The 24,230-nt window shown below is 38.8% G+C and overlaps 1 protein-coding gene across 2 annotated transcripts in view; it reads left to right on the top strand.

Moving 5' to 3' along the window:
* The window catches only part of GUCY1A2 (guanylate cyclase 1 soluble subunit alpha 2), a 157,510-nt gene that overhangs the window by 120,037 nt on the left and 13,243 nt on the right, over positions 1-24,230 (top strand). Inside the window, exons 8-9 of one of the 2 annotated variants that reach the window (XM_054385242.1) lie at positions 13,048-13,067; positions 16,209-16,239. The exons of the other annotated variant lie outside the window; for it this stretch is intronic. Coding sequence (XP_054241217.1) covers positions 13,048-13,067; positions 16,209-16,239 — 51 coding nt within the window. The remainder of the gene's footprint in view (positions 1-13,047; positions 13,068-16,208; positions 16,240-24,230) is intronic. 2 annotated transcript variants of the gene reach the window in all.

Below are 24,230 nucleotides of genomic sequence, written 5' to 3'. Positions count from 1 at the left end.
AGTTCACCAAGTCCAACTGTTAGGACTGTCAAGCTCACCACTAAACTATGTCACTTAGCACCACATCTACACATCTTTTAAATAGCTTTCAGGTAGTTGTAGTGAGTGGGTAGATCCATGGTGAGCAACCTCAGCCACTCCTCATAAGATTTGTGCTCTTAGACCCTTCATTAGCTTTGTTGCTCTTCTTTGGGTACACTGCAGCAACTCAATGTTTTTCTTGTAGTGAGAGGCCCAAAAGTGAACGTGGTATTTGAGGTGCAGCCTCACCAGTGCTGAGTACAGGGGTAAAGATCACTTTCTCACACAGGCCAGGATGCTGTTGGTTTTCTTGGCCACCTGGGCATACTGCGAGCTTATGTTCTGCTGGCTGTCAAGCAAGCCCCCCAGGTCTTTCTCTGCTAGTCAGCTTTCTCAGCCCCTCTGCCCTAAGCATTCCATGGGATTGATGTGACCCAATTGCAGGACCCAGTACTTGACCTTGTTGAAATTCATACCATTAGTCTCAACCCATTAATCCAGCCTGTCCATATCCCTCTGCAGAACCTTCCTACCCTTAAGCAGGTCAACATTCCTGCCTAACATTTGTAAACTTACTGAGGGTGCCCTCAATCCCTTCATCAAGATCATTGAGAAAGATATTAAAGAGAACCAACCCCAATACTGAGCCCTGGGGAACACCTCCTGTGGCCAGCCACCACCTGGATTTAACTCTGTTCACCACCACTTTTTGGGCCCAGACATCAAGTCCGTTTTTTATCCAGTAAAGAGTATGCCAGCTATGCCAAAAGCAGCCAGCTTCTCCAGGAGAATGTTGTGGGAAATCGTGTCAAAAGCTTTACTAAAGTCAAGGTGGACAATATCCACAGCCTTTCCCTCAGCCACTAAGTGAGTGACCACATTGTAGAAGGAAATCAGGCTAGTTAAGCAGGACCTGCCTTTGATAAATCCATGCTGACTGGGCTGATCACTTGGTTGTCCTGTCTGTGCTGCATGATGCCACCCAAGATGATCTGCTTCATAATGTTCCCTGGTGCCAAGTTTAGGCTGATATGTCTATAGTTCCCTGGATCCTCCTTTTGTCCCTTGTAGATGGGTGTCACATTTGTTAATTTCCAGTCAAGTGAGACCTCCCTAGTTAGTCAGGACTGCTGATGAATGATGGAAAGTCACTTTGTGAACACTACCTCCAGCAGCCTTCAAGGCACTCCCTTGAGTGAATCCCCCCAGCCCCATAGACACGTGTGCCTCTGTAGGTCATTGGCCATTTCCCCTTGGATTATAGGGGGTTTTATTCTGCCCCTCATCCCTGTTCTTCAATTCGGGGGACTGGTTTCCTGGAAAGCAACAGGTCTCACTGTTGAAGACTGTGGAAAGAAGGCATTTAGTACCTCAGCCTTTTCCTCATCCTCGGTCACTGTGTTTCCCTTGCACCCAGTAGAGGATGGAGATTCTCTTTAGCCCTTTTTTTTTTTTTTTTTTTTTTTTTTTAATGTCCTAGATTTCTGTTCTCTTCTTTTGCTCAATGTGTATTCCTGACACATAAAAATGAAAAATTGGGTTTCCACTGTCAACTACAAGACTGTTTTTCTTACCTCCTGCAATGGAGATGGAAAACATTACACAAAAACTAAATGATAGTAATTATATAATACACAAACCTACAAGGACCCACAGAAAATAAGCAGTAATACACCAAGAACATAAAAATAGCACTTTATTGGCTTTTATGCAGTCCAGCCACATAGGCATGATCAGAAAATGCTTGCTAGGCTTGAATTGCCACCTCACTGAGTTAATAGGCTCAGGTGATCCTAGAGGCCTCTGAGCAGGATTAAGAGGGGGAAAATGTCTTGCCTTTCTCAGCTGTAGAGGTGATTGCTACCTGAGCATCTGTTTTTCCAGCTGCTGAGATGCCATCAGGCAGCTGCAGCCCTGTGCTCCATTCCTGCAGCATCTGCCTGTCTTTCTGTGACCAAGCTGTCTGCACCTGCTTTTTGGTCTTCCTGCTTTAAAACTCTTCTGTCCAGTGCTAGTCATATTTATTTATTATTGTCCTCTCAGTTATGGACATTGTCTTCTATAAACTGGTCAATATTTTTGTTTTGCAACCCCTGTTACATCACTAATGTCTTTTCTTAAATATTTTTATATCCCTCTTCCACATATTCAAACAGTGAAATAACCCTAGTCTAAGTGTTTATCTGGGGCCACAATGCATCATGAATTGTGGTTTGGGGCAACTTCTCCTTTGATCTGACCCTCCTCTGGAAGAAAGAGATGATACATCTCCAGGAGCCCTCCAGTGGGCAGAAGTAATGTATCCTCCTGGGTAATGCACTCAGGCACTCATGTGCCAAGTGACAGTGCTAGTGTAGCTTCCTCGTTCTTTCACCATGATGCAGGCTGGAGAAAAAGATTCAAGGAAGGGCCTCTTTCCATTTCTTCCTTCTCCTCTCTCCCTTATCTCTTATGATATGAGTAGTTTGGGATAAGATGCACTGCACCATTTTATACTGCATACTTTCTGTTATAAATTTAAAGGGCATAGCTTTCCTCTCCCTGAACTCTTAGTTATTATGTTCCTTTAATATAATTTTGCTGGGAGGATTATGTTTGCTGCAGGGAAAAGCCCCCTTGACACAAAGCTTTTTTATGTTGCCAGGGAGAGCATCTCAGTAGTCCTTCTCTTCTCTGTTCCTGGATTGCAACCAGAGGCTTGCGCAGAGCTCCAGAAGAGCTGCCTGTGAAGTGTCTCATGGAGAAGAGTGTCTTTCTCAGCCCTACTGGGTAATTCTGTAGATATGCTAACCTTTATGCAGAACTGGCTCTGTAATCTGGCATCCACTGTTAGGGGATTTTTGGAAGCAGCTGCCAGCGTCTCTTCTGCAAGACTAAGAGGAAAAGATATTTGTTAATGGCAATTCTCTACTTGTATTCTTCCTGTATTCCCTCTCACATACACGTTTCTTAGAAGAAAAGTCTGCAGTTTTAAGCACCAGCTGGAAAACTCTGTCACATAACTGTTGTCATTATCCTGTGCTAAACAGTGAGTCATTACACTGTGCTATATTTGAGTGAACAGTTAGATGGGAGGTGGATGCTGGAGGATTGTACTTGGCCTTCTGTTTGAAGAGGACAAGTTCAGCAACATTGTTCAACTGTCTCAAAATAGTTTAGTTCCCTAAGGAAGAATGTATTTCCTGTCATAAATAAATCCATAAACAAAATGTTTAACAGCACTTAAACTTCCTCTCATATGAGACATAAAGTATTTTGGAAAAAAAGCCAATACTTCAAAGATACTTGCAACAGCCTCTTCTGTTCAAATATATTGCTTAAATTCAAACTAGGGTAAAAGTCATTCTATGTAAGTAATCGTCTTCAGAGTCTTCATATTGGAGAGCCACAAGAGCTGGATTTTTCAAATGAAGCAAACTTCAGGTTTTGGTATATCTCATATTTGATTTTGGGTTTGCTGTAATAGAGGAGAGGAGAGGAGACATGGCATAAATAAGGATGCAGTTAATTACAGGAGTCTTTGGCATTTTACTACCATGTGATCTGTTTGATTAGGTAAAAGAAAAAGGGGAAAACGGTATAAGCAAAAGAGAATTAGGATATGCTGGGATTACTCCCACCTGGGGTAGCTTGGAGGGATCCAAATAATTATCCTGTCTATGTTTGAAGCTTTGTTACAGGCAAAAGTCTTAACCCTGAGGAGGAAGATGGGAAGTGACATATTTCTGACATATTTTCTTTCTTGCAAAATCTCCACACCAAGAAACACAAGGCTGTTAATGGGATGTAGTTTTCCTAGACTAAGCAACTTAATTCTTGACATTTAGCTAATTATTCTAATACTTGTTAAAGCCTTCACTATCATCTTACTGACAAATATATAATGTGAAATGACACGAACATTTCCCTGTTACTCCAGTAAGTGTTTCTCCGTTTTCTGAAAACAAATTCTGTGATCTGAATGTGGTTGTTAGAAAATAGTTGAAATTTGTGGTCTGAAAATCAGGCATCTGTGGGGCATTTCAAGTAGGACGACTAAAACCACTGCTGCCTCCAAACTTCTAAGTAGGTCTGTTCAGAAGGGTGTTTAAATAGTTTTATTTATTTATCTTTTTATCTTTTCCAGTTTACAGAGCTGCTTGTACAGGCTGTCAGCAGTAACTGGTTGTTGCACTCTCTTTCCGATATTGGGGAAGGCTCATCATCTCACAACACACTGGCTGCTTGAACTTAGAAACAGCTTCATTATTCAGATGTCTTTTTGAGCAAAACTCCTATTCATTGAATCAAAAATAGTCCAAGGTTTATAGATAATGGAAACATTTCAGTCTTGATCAGCTAACTATACATTTGTATGTCTAAGTAGCTTGGGAGCTGAGCTCAAGTCCTTTGACTTGAGTAGAGTCTTGCATTCAGCTACTTTTATTCAGCCTTTGATTTTTCTGAAGTGAAACTGTAATTTCTGGCTATCAGTTTTTAGAGACTGGAAAGATATATAGAGAAAAACTGAACATTTTTTCCTCTGTATTGCAAAGCTCTCTATCTTCACGAATTTGCTCAAAGTAGTACAACTGTACTGTCTTGTAAAACCAAAAACACATGGAATGTCTCTGAGGCATTAAAATCAACATGACCTGTAATTGCTCAGTAGCTCTCTGGATTTCTCTTTTTATATATTTTACTTTCATGGAATGAATTTTCTAAAGGATGAAAGGTCTTGAAGGTCTAACCCAATCTGTAAGAGCTTTTGTTTATAAGAACCTTGAGTCCTTGAAGTATTAAGCATGTTTTAAAAAATAAATTATATTTATGTACTGGCTGTTTCTTCCAACTATTAAGGCACTTAAGGAATGTATTCTGTAAGAACTGGATCTCTCTTAGTTATATTGAATTGCAAAGTGAAGGACTTGCACCTACCAAATTACTGCAGATGTTCAAATTTCTATACACTTAGCTGATGCTTGCAAGCCCTAAAATGGTGTGATTTTGACCCTCTAGAAAACTGTATCTTCCTGGACTTACTGAAATGAGTACTAGCACCTATTCACCTCAGAAAATTAGTGAAGAGCCAAGTTCACATCCTACACACAATTATATTTAGGTTCAAGCAATAATATCAAAAACTCTGAATCATCAGAATGAACTGAAATGACTCCTTTAAATATTCCATATTTGTAAGTGTGTGTGTGTATACACACAGGCATATATTTTTTCTGAAAGGCCAGATGCAGCAAACTTGTGTGTGACCAATCTGCATATACACAAGTCTGTAGCTTTATAGACTACTGCTATGACATGTGCTGGAGCAAGTGCAGAGGAGGGCAGCAAAGCTGGTGAAGGGCCTGGAGAATAAATGTGATGAAGAGCAACTGAAGGAGCTGGGGCTGTTTAGTTTGAAAAAGAGAAGGCTGAGGGGAGACCTCATTGCTGTCTACAGCTACCTGAAAGGACATTGTAGAGAGGCTGGTGCTGGTCTCTTCTCCCAGGTAATTAGTGATAAAACAAGAGGGAATGGCTTCAAGCTGCGATTGGGTAGGTTTAGACTGGACATTAGGAAAATTTTTTTCATAGAAAGAGTGGTCAGGCATTGGAATGTGCATGCCAGGGAGGTGATTGAATCACCAACCCTGGATGTGTTTAAAGGTCGTTTGGATGTGGTGCTTGGGGACATGGTTTGGGATGAACCTTGTAGAGTAGGGTTAATAGTTGGCCTTGGTGATCCTGAGGGTCTTTGCTAACCTAAATGTTTCTGTGAGTCTGTTACCAAAGGTAAGAATGATCGTTGAACATGTAATTTTGCCTCTTTTTTTATTTTTTTTTAAATAATACAGGTGTTTTATGATTAAAAGGTCTTTATTAAGAAAGGTAAGTTCAAAATATGTTAGTGGAGATACTTTGTTTTTTGGAGCCAAGTTTTGATTCCCCCTGTACAAAAATGGTGTGGACAGGCTGGAAAATGTCCAGAGAAGGGCTAGGACAATGATCAGAGGATTGGGAGACCTGTCATATGAGGAAAGGCTGAGAGAACTGGGTTTGTTCAGCCTTGAGAAGAGAAGACCTTGGGGAGAATTATTACCACATACCAGTACATGAAGGGTGGCTACCAAGACAATGGAGACTCCCTTTTTATGAGGAGTAACATGGAAAGGACAAGGAGTAATGGGTACAAGTTATTCCTGGGGAGATTGTGATTAGAATCCAGAAGAAAAATTTTCACCACGAGAACAGTAAGACATTGTAATAATCTTCCAAGAGAAGTAGTAATAATCTTCCCCTACATTGGTCAGTTTCAAGACTCAGCTTGACAGGGTGCTTTGCCAACTCATTTAAGCTACATTATCACTTGGAAGGGTTGGACCAGATGATCCTTGGGGGCCCTTCCAACTTGGCATTCTATGAATCTATGAGTGTGTTAAAGAGAATGTGAGTTTAGGTAGTGATTTTATTTTTCAACCTAGCTTTTCTGATGATCACAATTCCAACTTTAAAGCCTGCAGAAGCCTGAGAAATTAATAGAGTTTCTGTAAATACATTGATGATTTTCTTCCAAGGATGTGACTCTATTCTTGTCTTTTATGAAACAAAACAATATGGAAATGTCTCCCAAATTAGTGGCTGAGTCTTTCTCTTTTTCTATCTAAACTCTCAAACACTAATTAACTTATTTTCAACACATACTAATTTTAATATGGATAGGGTATTGTAAACCCTGAAATTTTGTAGTGAGATGAAGACGGTTCCATTATTTCTAACTCTAAAATATCAATCTCCATTTCACTGGGCCATCTGTGAATACAAACTTTCTCAAATCTGGAAATAAAAAGAAAGTTTGGAGAGACCTTATTAGCACATATCAGTATATAAAGGGTGATGTTAAAAACTCAGGGATTTTATTTGTGGAGTTTAAACTCCGGAGTTTTATTTCTATATGTGTTTACCATGAAACCTCACATCTCTTGCATCTTAAATTTGATACAAAAATTTACAGTCCCACTTTCTTTAAACTTTCAGTGAGAACAAAGCATCATTATGCTCTGTTTGGCATTCTCTGAAATGTTTTCTCTGCCATAATTAGAATAAAACTTTCACAGATTCAGCGAGTCCTTCATTTAACCCCATTTGTCTCCAGACTACCATCCCTTGCATACTGGGGTCTCTGTTGATGCATTACATCTGCTTTCAGGGCTACAGTACTGAACTAGGTGGTCTTTTGGTCTGATATAGTACAGTTGTTGTACATTCTTATCTGATTTTTTTGTTTGTTCCTAGTCACAGACCTCTGCAGCTAAATGTCAACTGCTTTTTCTGAAGGAATGGCACATTTAAGAGCTAGGATAGCTCAGATAACAAAAACAACAGAAGAGTGCAGAAATTCTGTCTGCTGTGACTGAGGTCATGGTATCTATTTCAGTCTGGCTACCCTGTAACATTTTATGGTTGCTCATACATCGCCATTTCCTCCCCAATGGACTCATGGGGAGCTTGTGAAATTGCTAGTTATAAACACATTGAGGAGACTGTAACATCCTTCTTCTGTTCTCAGAGCTTTCATTATTTCTAAGCATTTGCCAAAGAATGTTTAGCCTTTTGTTTTTCATGAGTTCTTCCTTCGTTTTTGCCATTTGTTGCATTATGTGCATTGGCTACCTAAATGATGTGACATTCTTGCCCCTGGGACAGAAGAAAAACTTTTAATGCATGCGAATGAATGGCAAATAGCTAAATAATAAATCCTACTCTTGTACACACACGAAGACAATTGTTTACAGGACATGAGGTTAATTTTGCAAAGATATGTTCCCCAGTGAACACAGGAAGTTTTTTTGTTCTGATTGTTCGTGACTAGAAATGAAAATCTATTTGGAATCAAAATGATTGTTTGCAAATGTATCTTTTTGCAGAAGGGACAAAGACTATTCTCAGAGTAGAAAGGTCTCTCCAGTTATATCTACACAGACTTACAGAGCAACACTCTACAAGCTGCAATCTGCAAGAAAGTGCAGAATTTCCATTCCTTTTTTCATTGAAGAAAAACGTTGCATCCTGGATAGTGGTGGTATAGGGCTCAAGTTCCCTTGACGTAGGAGTCAGGTATATTTTTCCTAGGTCTGACAGTTCTGTAAGTATAACCATCTGAAGTTTCTTTTTTTTGCTTTGTTCATGGTGAAATGTTTTGTGCATATGGAAACAAATTCTTTTGAATTAAGTCTTCTTGTGAAATGCATTAGCTTTAATGAACTTTTCATAGAACAAAAAGTTCTGTGGTTTAGGATGACATACATGGAAAGATAAAAAGGCATTAGGAGCAGCTAGTGGTTAAGTGGAATGCAGAAAACCAAGCTTAGCTTCCCTGGCTTATATTAAATGAAAGTGAATGTCCTGCACTCCAGGTGAGTGAGCACTATTAAGCCCAAATTAGCATAATGGGTTGTCATCGTTTTCTCATTTCATATTTTCAAGGACTTCAGTTTTGTTTCACAGAAAAATGCAATCGCTGTAATTAACACAAAATTGACTGATTTTTTCTTCCCCTCCCTAACAACAGGCATTGTCATTGAACAGCCCACATAACACTAATATGAAAATGAAATGTAAACTGTAAACACACTTCCTTTCCAAGAACACCAGCAAAGAGCAAATCACAGAATCACAGAGTGTTAGAGGTTGGAAGGGACCCCCACAGATCATCTAGTCCTGCCTAAGGCAGGATCACCTAAGGTAGTTTGCACAGGAGTGTATCGACAGGTTTGGAATGTCTCCAGAGAAGGAGACACCACAACCTCTCTGGGAAGCCTGTTCCAGTGCTCTGTTACTCTCACTGTAAAGAAGTTTCTCCTCATGTTGAGGTGAAACCTTTTATGTTCAAGTTTGTATCCATTGGTCCTTGTCTTATTACTGTGCACCACTGAAAAGAGATTGGCCCCCTCCACTTGACACTCACCCCTCAGATATTTATAGACATCTTTATATGTTTAGCTGTGCTTGTGGTTTCCTCAGCAGCACGCAAATAGAGTTTATTTTGCCATCTAGATAAAATATTGATTTTAATTAATTCTCTTTCAAACACTTCAAGTCCATATCCTGATGTGTCTTCAGCAGTAATGAGAATGTTACGAATAATGCTCTCATATCCCGATACAAACACTTCCTGAGCATATTGCCGATTTAGTGGGACAAGGTTCCAAAATGAGAATGTGACTTACATGTTCTGCCATTACTTTAGGCTAATAGAAAATGATACCTTTATAGCCCAGTGCTGTTACAGGAATTATAGATTACAGGATCACAGGATGTCAGGGTTTGGAAGGGACCCAAAGAGATCATTGAGTCCAACCCCCCTGCCAGAGCAGGACCATACAATCTAGCTCAGGTCACAGAGGAATGCATACAGACGAGCCTTGAAAGTCTCCAGAGAAGGAGACTCCACAACGACCCTGGGGAGCCTGTTCCAGAGGTCTGTGACACTTCCAGTAAAGAAGTTTCCCCTTGTGTTGAGGTGGAACCTCCTGTGCTGCAGCTTACATCCATTGCTCCTTGTCCTGTCACAGGGAGCAAGTAAGAACAGCCTGTCCCCTCCCTCTTGACACCCAGCCCTCAGATATTTATAAACATTTATTAAATCTCCTCTAAGTCGTCTCTTCTCCAGATGAAAAAGCCCCAGATCCCTCAGCCTCTCCTCATAAGGCACGTGCTCCAATCCCCTAATCATCCCCGTGCTGGCTGTGACACATCTGGAATTCTTACTGGTGTGTGAAATCCAGAGATGCATCTTTGTCTGTTGGTGGCATGTCTCACTATGGGCTTAGCCTATCAGAACTTCACTTACACTGATCCGCCCTCTCCGCACACCTCCTCTCCCATTCCTTTGTTTCCTATAGGAGTTTTGCTTTTAACACATTTTCTATAAGAAAGATTTACTCCATGTGATTATGCCCAGGCATATTGATTATAGTCTTTAGGATTTGGTAGTTGTAGCATTTAAAATCTCCACAGTATGGATAAACAGCTGTTGCCACCCTTCCCTTAAATGCCCTGAAGCAGCCCTGTGTTTTGTCACACCCTTAACTGCTACAGCCTTACCTATACTCTGTACTCCTTAAACCCAGGCATCCGATCCATCCCACAGCACACTGCCTGCTCACCAGCTTGCATTGCCCTCCACTGTCCTTTCTCACTCTTGACCCAAATCCTTTTTCAGGCAACCTTTGAGCCAGTGAGAGTTCATTAAAAAGGTTCAGACAATGTTCTGTGTGTAATCCAGATCTGCTGCAGCATGCTGTGAACTATTAGCATCAGCACAGGGCTAACAGGGCAGAAACGCAGTCAGCCAAATCCTGTGTTTTGGTGGTACCTTCTGCTTTAAACTTTCTCAGACTGGGCAAAGGTGACGTCAAAAATACCATTTGTGACCTCCACAGAAAAGGCACATTATCAAAACTACTTTTAAAAAGAATTTTTGGGGAGGAAGGTTCTGAGATATTTACAGACTAAGCAGAACTGGTTTCATTCCTGTGAAAAATATTTTCAAATCCATTGTATGCCAATTTTCTAGTGAATTCGCTTGTTGAAATAAAGTCAAGGATATGTAGAGGGCAAAAGGGACTCTTGCTGCTGAGTCAGAGAAAAGTTTTATTATTGCCTAGTTCTTACAGCCAGGACAGCAGACCATGGAAAAAGAAGCTACTGTTAAGTAAGCTGTCATTAAGTACTGACTGAGACCTGCAACAAAAGCTTTTTTTTCAGTCCACTGATCTTTTGAGGAATCCATCCGCTGCATAGCTTTGAAAAAATACAGAGAAGAAAGAAGATCAGAAATATGCTGGCAAGAAACAGAGAGGCAAATAGTGGAGTTACCTACTCCAGGTATACACCTGTTAGTTCAGGCAGCCATAACACTCTAGTGAGAGCATCACATGATGTGGGGCTCTGCAGAGGTTATATATCTTTTACCTCAGAAGACCTAGAGTCACAACTAGTTGGAAACAAGGGAAGTTGGAAAGGTGTCATAGCACTTGTAGTGGTCTGGTAGTTTTTCATAGGTGTTGACAGCTGCCATGGTTTGAGTCAGAACAGTAGTCCTCATGGCCTCTTGGGCTGACCCAATAGCAGTGCTGTGCTTCTGTGGCTATATTATCTTAAGGTAGCTTGGAGTCTGTATGCCTCACTGAAATTTGCAGTGCAGGTAATACCTTTAAAGATGTTTCAAATAGAAAAATAGCCTTTCCTAGTTCAGCAAAAATTAGAGATATGAAGAGGTAGTGTTTGCTTGGCAGCATTTCCTCTTGATTAATAAGAAAGTGTCCTTCATTGTTAATAAGACACAGAATACATTTTTCAAAAAAATGCTTTTTTTTTTTTTTTTTTTGAGGTACACTGTTCTATGATTTAGATAGATGTTAATGAAATGTACACTTCAAAGAAGATTTGCATCCCTTTGCTCAAATTCACATATTTTCAGCTACATGAGTTTGGATTATCGGTAATGTGAAGAAAGCCCCTGTTTATTTTTATAGAAAATAATTAATTGACTTCATAGAAGTCGCATTTCTACAATGGGGAATGCTGTCTGTGGAACATGTAGATGAACATTATTCATCTTTCCCATGGGCATTATTAGAAGTGCATTAGGATTCTCTAAATTTGCTTACAAACCAAGATCAATTTCTAAATAAATTTAAATGAAGAAAAAATGTGGTGAGTTATCAGGCACAGTCCACTGTAGTAACTGTTTTATAATGAGCTTTGAGACACCCCATAATGCAATCTATTGTTGCAAGTATCTTTTGTACGCACACTGCCTACCTTTTATGAGGTAATTGGAATTTAACATGCTACAGCTTTGAAATGTTTGAAGCCAAAGCCTTAATGTGGGAAGCTCTGGGGATTAAAGAGTTTTGTAATGAGAGATTTTAAATGTGTTTTGACTAATTTCATTGAATGTTCATCTGCAGAGTTGCTATATAAGTGAATCTCTTAATTTTATGGGCCTTCCCACTCTAATTAAAGATGTCATTGTTTTCATTTTACATTTCAGTCCTGAACATTTCTAGTACAGCCATAACATATTTGCTTAGTAATAAATTTATAGTTATAAAATGTCAGTTGCTGGTTAGAATTTTAGAAAGTACATTTTTAACTGCATGATCATAGGTTTGACTGGGTAATTAGTTTTGCTAATTAATTAATTAGGTAACAATTTTGCTGTCTTGACCCTGTTGCTGGTGGTCCAATATGTGTGCCTGCTGAAGTTGAACAGTGCAACAGAAAAGGATTGCTGGAGTGATGAAGTTCATACTGGGGTCCTTACATCTACACTCAATGCATTTTGAGGTTTTCACTTGGACTAATTTTGTTCCTCAGACTGAACACTTCCATTGTATGTGATCTGAAAGACTAAATGTTGATTTGGATACTGATATGCTCCTAAGTCTGTCTTGACATTGGTGTGCCTCCTGAGCACAGCTAGTGCTTTAATTTCTGGCATCTTTTCCATGCAGAGAAATACCATGTTGTAAAGTGAAGCAGGGACAACTGGGGCATGTGCTTCAAACCTGCACTATTTCTTTGAGTCTAAACCACTGCAGGGTGTAGCCTCATTTTACTTTGGAGGTTGCTGCTTTTTAGTGAGGTGATCCTTTCTCTTATCATCATCGAATCTGAATATACAACTGCCAAAGGGTTTCCTGTGAAAGGGTTTGTTTTGGTAGTTATCCTCATGAAGCTTAACTGTGATCATCTGTGATGAGGAACAGACCAGTGCCAAAATAACATGACTAGTTCAATGTGTGATTACACTCTGTTAACCGAATGACACTCATTCTTAGAGGATGACTGTCTAAAACATCATTTTACTTTTTCTCCCTGTCAAAATTGCACTGATTTGCTGTGTGAGCAATGCACTTGATACAGCAAAGCATATTGTTAGACATGGATCATGATGGTATTATTTAAAAAAAAAGAAGTTTAAAAACTTAATTTAAAACTGAAGTTCAAAATTCTGTTTGAGTGGTTTCAGTGGTTTAAAAGATATTTCTCCTACCCCATTTGTTATTAAGGAAGACAGACTTGTCAGCAGTCATTCAAATATATCATCACTTTCTCATTAGTTGTCCTTAAATGCAGTATAATGTTAGAATTGAAAAAAGACATACCTGCATTAGTGCATTCTGTCCATCCTCCTGACAACATCCTTACAATGTTTTTTCAAGTGTTTTACTAGTGCCTTAAAGAAAAGACTTCTATGGTATTGCTTAACACAGTTAACTCCGGAGTCTGTTGCTGTCAATATAGTCTGTTTAGGCCTAGGGAAGCTGGATATTCATCTGAGTCTTCATTTCCATTTAATTATTTCTAGCTGTGTCCCCATCTGCCATATCTTCCTCTTTGACATTAACACTTTGTAGGTATTTGTAGATAATTATCATATTCTCCCTACTGAGTAATACTTAGACAAGCTGTGAATATTTATGGGGTTTTTAGTTTTCTCCCTAAAACAAATCCTTTCGAGGATCTGAACAGGTTGTTGGTCTTTTCACTCCTGTTGACAGTACCTTGGTTTTAACTTAATATTCTTTGTACATTTGAACTAGATTTCTGTAGGAAGCAACTACTTAGAGTGTCATATAATGTTCATAGCCCCAGATTACTTTTTTTATGTGACCAGATTGCATGTTAACTCAATTTCATTTTGGTCTTGACTCAGAAGACCTTGGACAGAATTTTACCATTTTCTCTAATGAATTGTGTATTTTTAGTTTAGAATGTATTTCTAGATGCATTCAGTTTGTGTGATTTTTTAACTTCAAGTGTGTGTTGTCTATTGCAGATTAATGAACACAGTAAATAATATTCATCATAATTTGTTTTTGTAGACTAGGCACAAGTACAAGAGAGATGAAGTTCAGGTGTAATTAATCTCCTTTATTTTGTTTATCCACTAATTTCAACTGAAGTTAAGTACAAATAAAAATTATGAAATTGATGTAATTTAACCTTCACAAAACCACAGCCAGTATCTCTGACATGTCTGACAATTTCTTTCTCTCTAGATGTTTTCTCTTAATTGATTACGGCAAAAAGATAGACTTTGAAGCAATAATGTTATATTTAGCTTTTCAGTGTCATTTCTTGTTGTTTCTTGATTTTAAAGGAATCTTTATTAGTGAGGTTGGTAGCTAATTAATTTGCTTGTCGTGACTGCATACCCTCCACAGATGACCTAAATAAATACTGTCTTACAAAACCAATCCATATTAATGTCGTAAGGTTTAATGTTCATTTCAGTTAATCCAGTAATGTAAAAATCATTTTCCACTCATTCTTTTTTTCCTCTGTTTTTCTATTCTGGGGATAACTCTATATTTTAGGTGATTTGAATGGTTGCGTCTTCTTTCTCCTTTTCTCACATTGACCTGATTATATATAATCTGATGACATAATCACAGAGTCACAGAATGTTAGGGGTTGAAAGGGACCACCAGAGATCATCCAGTCCAACCACCCTGCCAAAGCAGGATGACCTAGGGCAGGGCTCACAGGAACACATCCAGGTGGGCTTTGAAAGTCTCCAGAGAAGGAGATTCCACGACCTCTTTGGGCAGCCTGTTCCAGATAAATATGTTTTATTTTTGGTTAACAATTTAAAGGAGAAGGATTGTTGAGTTGATTTTCTTCTACTTTGTAGAAGAAAAATGGGTGTCTTTTGCTTTTCAGTTACACAAGTTACATATATGTACATAGGCTATGAAAAATATAGCATACATATTTTCCATGAAAAGACATCTTGCATACATTTGGGAGGAAAAGAGTAAAGATTTGCACTAAAAGGTAACGGAATTATTAGCTCTTATCAGCTTAGGCTGAACCAAGAGGATGGCTTTGGGAGAAAAACATTGACTGAAGTTCAAGATAAAGTACAATCTGACAAGAGCAACATCTGGAAAGAGTAAGGAATGATAGTGCTGAATAAGTAAAATCTAAGCCTAGACATCTGTGTCCTTCAGCTGCCAAATTCACCCAATTAGCAGAATTAAAGGTTGGCTGGGCAGCAGTGACAAGCAATGAGGTTATGGATATTCCATGCTATCACCTGCTTCTGCATCCAAAACTAAATTAGTGCTTAATTTGTCTGGTGATTTTCAAGACCATGTGCAAGGATAATTGAGGCCTTAGGTTTCTTTTTCTTTTCTGGCCTTTCTCACCCATATGACTAAGAGCATGAATATGCTTGTGTTTGTGTGTGTATATGCTTGTGGATTATAGAAAAATGTATTAGTTGATAAAAGCTTGTGAAGAAGGAGGAAGTTTTTCAGAGAGAGAGATATTACCCATTGGAATGGGCTGCCCAGTGAGGTGGTGGAGTCGCCAACCCTGGAGATGTTCAAGAGAAGACTGGATGAGGCACTTGGTGCCATGGTCTAGTTGATTCGATAGAGCTGGGTGATAGGTTGGACTGGATCATCTTGGAGGTCTCTTCCAACCTGGTTGATTCTATGATTCTATGATTCTAAGATGGCCAGAGATAATCTTGGCTGTGCTTATCACTATGTTTGAATTTTTATATTTGCAAAATGCGTAATATATATAAAAGACATTACTATAATACATGTGTTCTGATTGTGATTTTTTTACAGAATGCACAAGCTAAAAACACATGCATGTGTTCCTGTGCTTTATTCTTTATCAGTTGTCTCTGATGAACTGAGACATAGAGGAACAGATCACTGCATGAAGGGAAGGGAAATGGTTATACCGAACACTGAAGTCTTTCCTTTCCATAAGTGATTTGCTTTCATCTGAGAGCAATTTGTCTCCCTATTTTTGGATTTTGTCATGTTCTTGACATATTCAGGTCTTCATTTACTAATTGCTTTGAAAATAAGGTTGAAATCTTTATAGCCATGAAAACATCGCAACATTCACATTTATACTACATATCCTTAAAATTACACTGCAGTTAGCAATTTTGTCTGAAGCCTTTGAAACAAACAGTAAAATAGTATCTCATTTCCATTCCTGGCACATCTGACATGACATAATCATCAAATATTGCTTGTAGATTTGCTGCTTAAATATAGGAATAGAAAGTATTACATTTTCATGAGTTAGAGTGATTTTTCATTGATTTCATTACCCATTTTATTTGCAAATGCCTTTTTTAACCTAGATTTACTGTGAAAGTAAGAGAGCTATAGAGATTATTCCTGATGCTAGATTTTTGTTATACTTGTTTTGTGCTGTCAAGAAAGTTTGATTGATTTCCTGAAATGCTGGTTATTCATGAATCATGAGAGTCTGTGAATGCCTTACTAAAATCTTCTGTTCAGTACAAAACAGCACCTTGTTTCTCTTTGTGCTCATTCCCTTTGTTGTGTGAAGTAGTTTTTCTCAATTCAGTGAATTTGCTGTCTGAAAGACTTCCGTAAAATCATTATATGCAAATGTGTGTTTCAGTTTCACTGCAGAGGGAATTCACTTTCCCTGCATAATTCTGAAGCACTATGATGGTGAAGAACAAAGGCCACTCAGGAGTGTTAAACCCCTTCCCTGTTATAGCCAAGGTGAAGTTTTAGACTCCAGTTTATAGAATCTGTGCACTCACAGAGCCTCTTTTCTTTTTATGTGCTATTGCCATTGCCTCTTAGACTAATCATTGCCTGTCAGCTGTGGGCACTTCCTCCAGACCTAAGAGGAGGGTCAGTTATGCAAAAATCATTGTGTTCATCAAGCTTTTATATTGCCTTGCATTAAGTCTACGGAAATAGAAATTCTTAAGAATGAACTGATGAACAAGCAAAGAAACACAGCATTATTGTAATTTTATCTTAATTGGAATGTTCTTAGCCCTTTATCTTTCCATGTAGTCATTCCTTGACTTACTGTATTTCAGAAGAAAGCATATGTTGACTTGTTTCTGGTATTTTTCTGTATTTAATTAGAGATATTGTTTGTCAGATTGAGAAGTGCTAAAGGAAATAGTTTCTCAACTTTTCTCGACTTAGGAAGAGGCATATTTGCAAAACCTGGCCCATTGATTTTCTTGTCATGTCTGCTGTGTCCATATGAAGGAGGGAGTTTAATCAATTTTTAATCTTCATTATGTTTGCCTTGGTGCTGATTGCAAGAATCTGGGGCATCCAGTAGAAACATGACTTTTCCATTGAAAGGTCATTTCATTTTACAATTTCAAAGATCGCAGGCTAGATTCAAAGGCCATTATGTTAAAATATTTGAAGAAATTTCTGCTGTACTACAAACAGAATGATCTTCTGATGGGGTCCTATCCATCAACACCTGTTTCTTTGATCATTTATGCATAGAAGTATAGCTCATTTTAAGCAAAGAAGATGAAAGTGTTTCAACTTTGCCATTCTGGGGATTGGATTCATCTCACCTGTCTTTAGTTGTCTATGCATGAAGTGTCTAGACTAAATGTACCATTAAATTTCCACCCAGAGAGTTATACACCTTCAGGAGTGATTGATCCAGTCCTTCCTAGGTGCTAGTTTTAGAACACGGAGAATTGCAGCTTTGGGGTTATTTACGTCCTTGGTTTAGAAAAGTCTAGTAATATAACTTAAATGGGATGCCTGACTTCTGTGTGGTTGAAATTAGATGAAATCAACTTTAAATGACTAAATTAGCAAAAGTACTGAAGACTGTTTCTTAAGGTTAAAACCCTTATGCCCAACTCTTTTTTAGCAGTTTTCTTGTTCCCTTAAATATTTTGAGCATGTGTCATTTAGCCTTGTTAAATTTTCACCCAACCTATTCAGTATATGTCATATGATGGCACTGTGAGACAAAGATGTCCTCCTACACTCAGGATCAAACAGAACTTTCTGATGAGTTTTTTTCTTTTTTGGATGTCAGTGGAGAAATATCCTCCACTGCTATGTGGGCTTACTTGAATGATTAGCTCTTTTTTAAGTGCCTGAACACACAGATTCACATAGTAATTAAATTCCTGCTGTGAAAATTACTGTTCAAAGAAAACAATAAAAAAATATTTTGATTAAGTGCTCTATCAGGAATGAAATGCAGTATTTTGTTGGTGAGGTAGAATCAGCTAATGAAGAAGCACATTAGCATCTCTTCTTTGGAATCTTAGCAGGAGGACTTAGGACTTACACTTCTGTTCAGCAACTCTCTGTATAACAAAGGCCCTTTGCCCACTTTAAGAAAGGCAAACCCCATCTGGTGCTGTGTAGGCCATCTCATTATCAAAAACCCCAGAACTGTGTCTGTGACACCAGCCATGGAACCACGTATTAATAGACTGGATCTGTCTGTTTCTTCCAATGTCACTGCCTGCAGCTGGAATGAGCATATAAAATAGCCAGTGCCCCAGATTCTCTCACTAACCATCCCAAGGCCCTGAAGTCTCTTTGGGTTTCTCTTGGACTATGAGTTGGAACAACATACCAAGTGAGGGAGTTTCCTAGTGATGTCCTTAACCCAGGCCTAAAGGAGACAGCAGACTTCCCTGAAAGGAGGGACCCCAGTCGCCCTCGGAAGGAAGCTGCCTACCACTATACCCCTTCTTTTCTTCTATGAGGTCATGATACAGAGGGTAAGCCTTTCTGACCTTGGTGACACCTCTAGTGTACATGGACTGTCATCCACATCCACATCCAGAGCCTCATACATGTGGTACAGAGGGACCTGAGAAGCAAAGTGTGCAAGGAGGGGTTTTGCCTGCCATCCAGAGTGTGGACTTGCCTCCATTCACTAGCTTAAGCTGCTTTGTTCAGCTCTGTGGGAGGAGGATTCACAGTCCTCTTGATCTTTATGGGTGCTCCCATTTCTGTCTCAGGGAGGGCAGAGTGTGGTTCTACCAGTCTATCTTTTGCTAAGCCTTTCTGATGCTCCTCAGCCTTCTTACTCCCTCTCACAGCTCTACCACCAAGCTGGGCAGATAATCCACCTTGTCACTGAACACATATGTTCTCACTACCATCATCTGTTACCACTGAAAGGCTCTGCCACTCCCTGAAGCCTTAGACCTGGATGGTTGCATGTTTTCATGGGAGTTCTGTGTGGCTTGCCACGTCTATTATGGTGAACGCAGAGAATAGACATTTCTGCCAGGTGGAAATCATGGCTAGGCTTCTTCTGAGAGGGTGATGACCACCAACTGAGCTCACCTCTTGAGATTCATGTGCTGCTTTTTCCATATTCACTAGATTAGACTGTTTGCCAGGACCGTAATCCAGAGATGTATATATGTAATGTGCCTCACATTGGTTATAATTTTACATGTCTTTTACACAAACCATGATTACTTTGTGATATAACTATTTAAAATGAGTTTGCTGTTCTCAAGTAATTAAATCTTTGTTAGTTTGTTACTGTATTTTTCGTTGTCTTTATATAATTTTCTGTGTCTTTTGCTTCCAATGGCTTGAATAATTCCAAGTCTATGAGTAAGAAATCTAGGAAATTCTCATTAGGTAAAAACTAAGTGTTCCAAATATTCAAGTATGGGGGAAATATATCCTGTAGTTTAGTTTGGTAGGACACCTTGTGAAATGCAAAGTGATCTAAATTTTCTTCTGAGCAGGTCTGTTCCTTGGCAACAATTCTGTAGTGAGCAGTACTGTCATATGTCCCTTTTCAGAAAGACACTGTGATATTTATAAATCTATCTAAGAATATGGATAACCCACACATTAAAGCATATGTCAGGGCATAGCTGTCAGTACTGTCAACCTGAAGTTTTTTGAAGGAGCACAAAGGCACATTGACTCACCAGTGTGTGGCCCTGATTTTAGACCTCTGAGCTCTGTGGAGTCTATATTGTGTGAATATATTTTACAAATAAATGCCCCTGTGGAAGACATATGTTGAGATGTAGAGACAGCACCATCGCAGAAGCTGCTACAAAGTATTAGAGTAGATCAGATCTTACAGAATTCGGCACATTCGGTCTGAAAGGATCTGGCAGCTCATCACAGATAATAGCTAAGATGCTGTGCAAGTGGTGACTGTTTCCTTTCTGAAGGACAGTGCAAGGACAGAAGGGAGAGGGTGCTTACTGAAGCACAGAGTATCACTCAGTATGTTAGGGCAGAAAGTGAGATTTGCTTAATTTGTCTGAGAAGTTTTAGTGTACAGATAACCATGTGCATTATTGAAATTGAGGTTGAACATCCTGATTCACACGAACATTTCCTACTGTATTTAAATGTTTTACTGGCTTGGGACACCCACGTGCCTGGAAGTATTTCCGTAGAGCTATCAGCCCTGAGATCTGCTACCAGCTTCACACAAAGACTTGAGCAGCTGCCAGTCAGTCACATTATTAAGACTTGAAATGCTCCAGGCTGGCTGAGTGGGTTATTATTTCTGCCTGTGGTTACTTTCCAAACTGTGTCACCTACTTCCCAGCCTGCCCTCAGCTCAGTGTCTGTGTAAGGCAGGCAGTTCTGTGAAAATTAATTTTGAGTCCTTCTGGCTGAAGTTAACCTGTGAGACAATCTGAGAATTCTCTTTCTGGCATGGGAGTGTGTTTTTCAGAGTGTGAGAACTGTTTATTAAAGTCCTTTTCTCTCTGTGTGTGGTAGGAAGTAGTTCATATTTGAGGAGGAACTGTGAACAACAAGTACCTTTCCTCTATGAAAAAAATCTTCTGACTCAGGAAAATCCCTGAACTAAAAATTACTGGTTGCACAGAGAGAATTTTGGAAATGATCATGTATTTTTTGCCCTCTGCTTATCAGAAGACAGGTTACATGTACCTTTGGTTTGAATAGGAAAGCCTGATAACATGTTATAATATTAACTACTCTTCACTGACATACAAAAAAAAAAACAAAACCCAAACTTCTTCTTTTTCTTATTCTGCCTTTCAGTACTGTCCACAAAGAGTCTTTCCTTTTCAGCTGACAAATCATTCTTCACTGTCTTGTCCTTATGCAATTCTTCATACTGTCACCTATCAGGAAAGCTGTCTCTGATGTCACCTTCTCTTCTTTGGTATTAAGCACAGATTGTGCTTGAAAGCCCTTAAACCAGATTGCAGAGCACTTGACAAATAAATATAAACCCATAATTTTCCTTAAATATAAACCCATAATTTTCCTTTTGGGAATCATTACAGCTCGAACCATTGTTTTGTGATCTAATCAATAAAGTATTTTTTAAATCTTGTAATGCAATTTCTGAGTGTTGACTGAAGAGCAATAGGGATTTTATTGTGTTTTATTGGTTATCAACATGCAGATGTATGTTGGTCAAAAATCTTAGATTTGATGAGACTTTATAAAAAGTTCTTGAGGAGACAAGTACTACTTCTCAGACTGTAGAATGATATCTTCCCACTTGCATTTTAATGTCAAACGTTCTTTTTTTTCTACAGAAATGATGTGGAGGAGGGAAAAAAGAATGAGTTTTTCAACAGGGTTTCAAAGGAGAAAAAAGTCAAGAGCTTTGAACATAAAGCGATCTACTGTATTTTCTTATTGTGGATGCACTGATTAAAAGAAAAAGATATTAAGGAATAAATTAACAATTATGACATTTACTTCAGGCATGCCATTGTATTCCTTTACTCTTTATAAAATATTTTTGCCTCTTTATTGTAAAATGAGTATAAACACATTCATAGAATCATAGAATCATAGAATGGTCTAGGTTGGAAGGGACCTCCAAAGGTCACCTAGTCCAAGCCCCTCTGTCGTCAGCAGGAGCATCCTCAACTAGATCAGGTTGCCCAGAGCCCTGTCAAGCCTCACTTTGAATATCTTCAGGCACAGGGCACCATCCACCTCCCTGGGCAACCTGTTCCAGTGTTCCACCACCCTCGTAGTAAAGAACCTGTTCCTAACATCCAATCTAAATCTACTCTTCTCTAGTTTGAAGCCATTGCCCCTTGTCCTGTCACTACAGGCCTTTGTAAACAGTCTCTCTCCATCCTTCTTGTAGGCCCCCTTCAGGTACTGGAAGGCTGCTATTAAGTCTCCCCAGAGCCTCCTCTTCTGCAGACTGAACAACCCCAGGTCCCTCAGCCTGTTTTCATAGCAGAGGTGCTCCAATCCTCTTAGCACTTTCGTGGTCCTCCTCTGGATCTGCTTCATCAGGTCCATGTCCTTCCTACACTGAAGGCTCCAGACCTAGATGCAGTACACCAGGTGAGGTCTCACCAGAGCAAAGTGGCAGAATCACATTGTCAGTTTTCAATGTTGCATTTTTTTTAATCTCTTTGGAAGAGGCTTTATGAAGCAAGAGTGCAGTATGGTAGTATAGCTCAGTATGGTGCTTAAGAAGGCATTGGGGCTATTGGAACTGATGGAAACTACACAGCAGGTGAAAACAACACAAAATAAACCCAAACCAAATAAAACCGAAGCCTGACACTTTTACCTATAAAAAAGAAAAATCATGGCTTGTCAAGATAAGAAAAACAAATTAACAGAATATTCAGAAAACCAAAATATTTTTATGTTGATCATCCTTGTTTATGTCTATTATTGACTTTTTTCTCTCCAGTCTGGACTGTCAGTTCTCATCTATATCATTGGTGACATGTTTCCTCATAAGAGGATGACAATAGCTCCAGTGATCCTTATCTTTCCTTAGCATCTTTATCTATCACTATTATACCGACTCACTGTCCTTCCTGTTACTCAGGTATTAGACATTTTGACTCCCCGTGCCTTATCCTGTAGGCAGTATCCAGATCCTGCTACACTTCCTTTAACATTTTTAGACGCTTCTTTTCTTTTCCACATACCTATGTCTTTCGTTTCTTTCTTCATTGATCAATGCAGGCTGCTTTTCTTACACACTTCTGACTATCACTACCAGCTTTTCTCCACCTTGCTATTTGCACAGTTGCTACAAAAATCAGATTAATTAATGCTTCTTCTTCCTGTCATTTTCCACTTTAAATTTTTCCACTGCAGCCAATTAAAGTTGTTCTTTGTCTGAGTCCTCTCACAGGTATTTGCTCTTTTCCACACCTGTTCATATTTCATTTCCCATTGCATCTTCCAGTATTCTGCTTCAGAAAAAGCTTTTTCCTTTTCCCCATCTCTTCACTATTCTGTAAATACAGGGTCTGATATTTTCTGTTTGTTTGGGTTTGGGTTTGGTTTTGTTGTTGTTTTTTTGTTTGTGGTTTTCTTGTTGGTTGGTTGGTTGTTTTTTCACGGCTGTCTTCTCTTTGTGGTCTTTCCATTTCTATGCATAATGCCTCTGAAATTTCTGTCTCAGCTACCTGTTTCCCTTTTATCATTATCCAAATCATTTAGGACAGACAAAGGAGCAGTTGGCACAAATGAGGAGGATGCATTTTATTAGAAATGCTCAATTTAAGGTAGCTAATATAATGCATATTACACATGTATTAAAGAACATGAATAAATGCAGTTATGACTGATAGAAAAATAATGCATCCTACCGTTGCCACCTAATTTGCATTTCATATGTTATTCAATAATCTTTAATTGTTAGTTGTTCTGAGAAAGCACTAATAAGGGCTGCATATACAACATAGCTTGAGAATTATAACTATACATTGTATAACTGCTATTGTTGTTCTAAGTCAATTTCTCTAGGCAGATTTTCTTTTGCTGCCATGTTAATGTGAGAGGTTGATTTGCCCCAGCAGGTATCTTGTACCTAATGATTGGATGAGACATTTTCTTCCTATTTTTTTTTTCCAGCCAAACCAAGGGGTTTTTAAATCTCTTTACATACTAAATAAAAAAAAGGCTGTTTCCTTTCTTCTTTTGTCTCATCTCTTCTGAAAGTCAAGAATTTCACAGAACCTTTGTACTCCTGAGTAAATTTACACGGTTTTGCTCCTAGCCTCAGTTTTTCCATGAAAGTTGGCATGGCTTTAGTTTCATTCATCTAACCATGCATAGGAAAATATTTTGCATTAATGGTGGTATACCAACTTATATTTTTTTTTTAGCAAAAACGACAGTGTAACATCTGTTTTCCTTGGCTCATGCAGAAAAGTCATAATCAATCATAGGCCATTTCCCCAGTGTCTTTTTGAAACAATGGTGAGAAAGGTCTTGAAAACATTTACTCTTTGAGTGAGGTTTGAGTTCTTCAAAAGAACCTAACATTTTGCTTCTGAGATTTTGGAAAACCTTTGGGAGTCCTCTGTCACTGAAGCACTGAATCAAGTAAAACGATGTGGACACATAAAAGGAAGCACTTCAAGAGTAAAATTAGAAATGCAGCCACTACCAACT

This window comes from Indicator indicator, chromosome 1, assembly GCF_027791375.1.
Source record: "Indicator indicator isolate 239-I01 chromosome 1, UM_Iind_1.1, whole genome shotgun sequence".
Taxonomy (NCBI): Eukaryota; Metazoa; Chordata; class Aves; order Piciformes; family Indicatoridae; genus Indicator; species Indicator indicator.
This window is presented reverse-complemented; position numbering and strand designations above follow the sequence as displayed.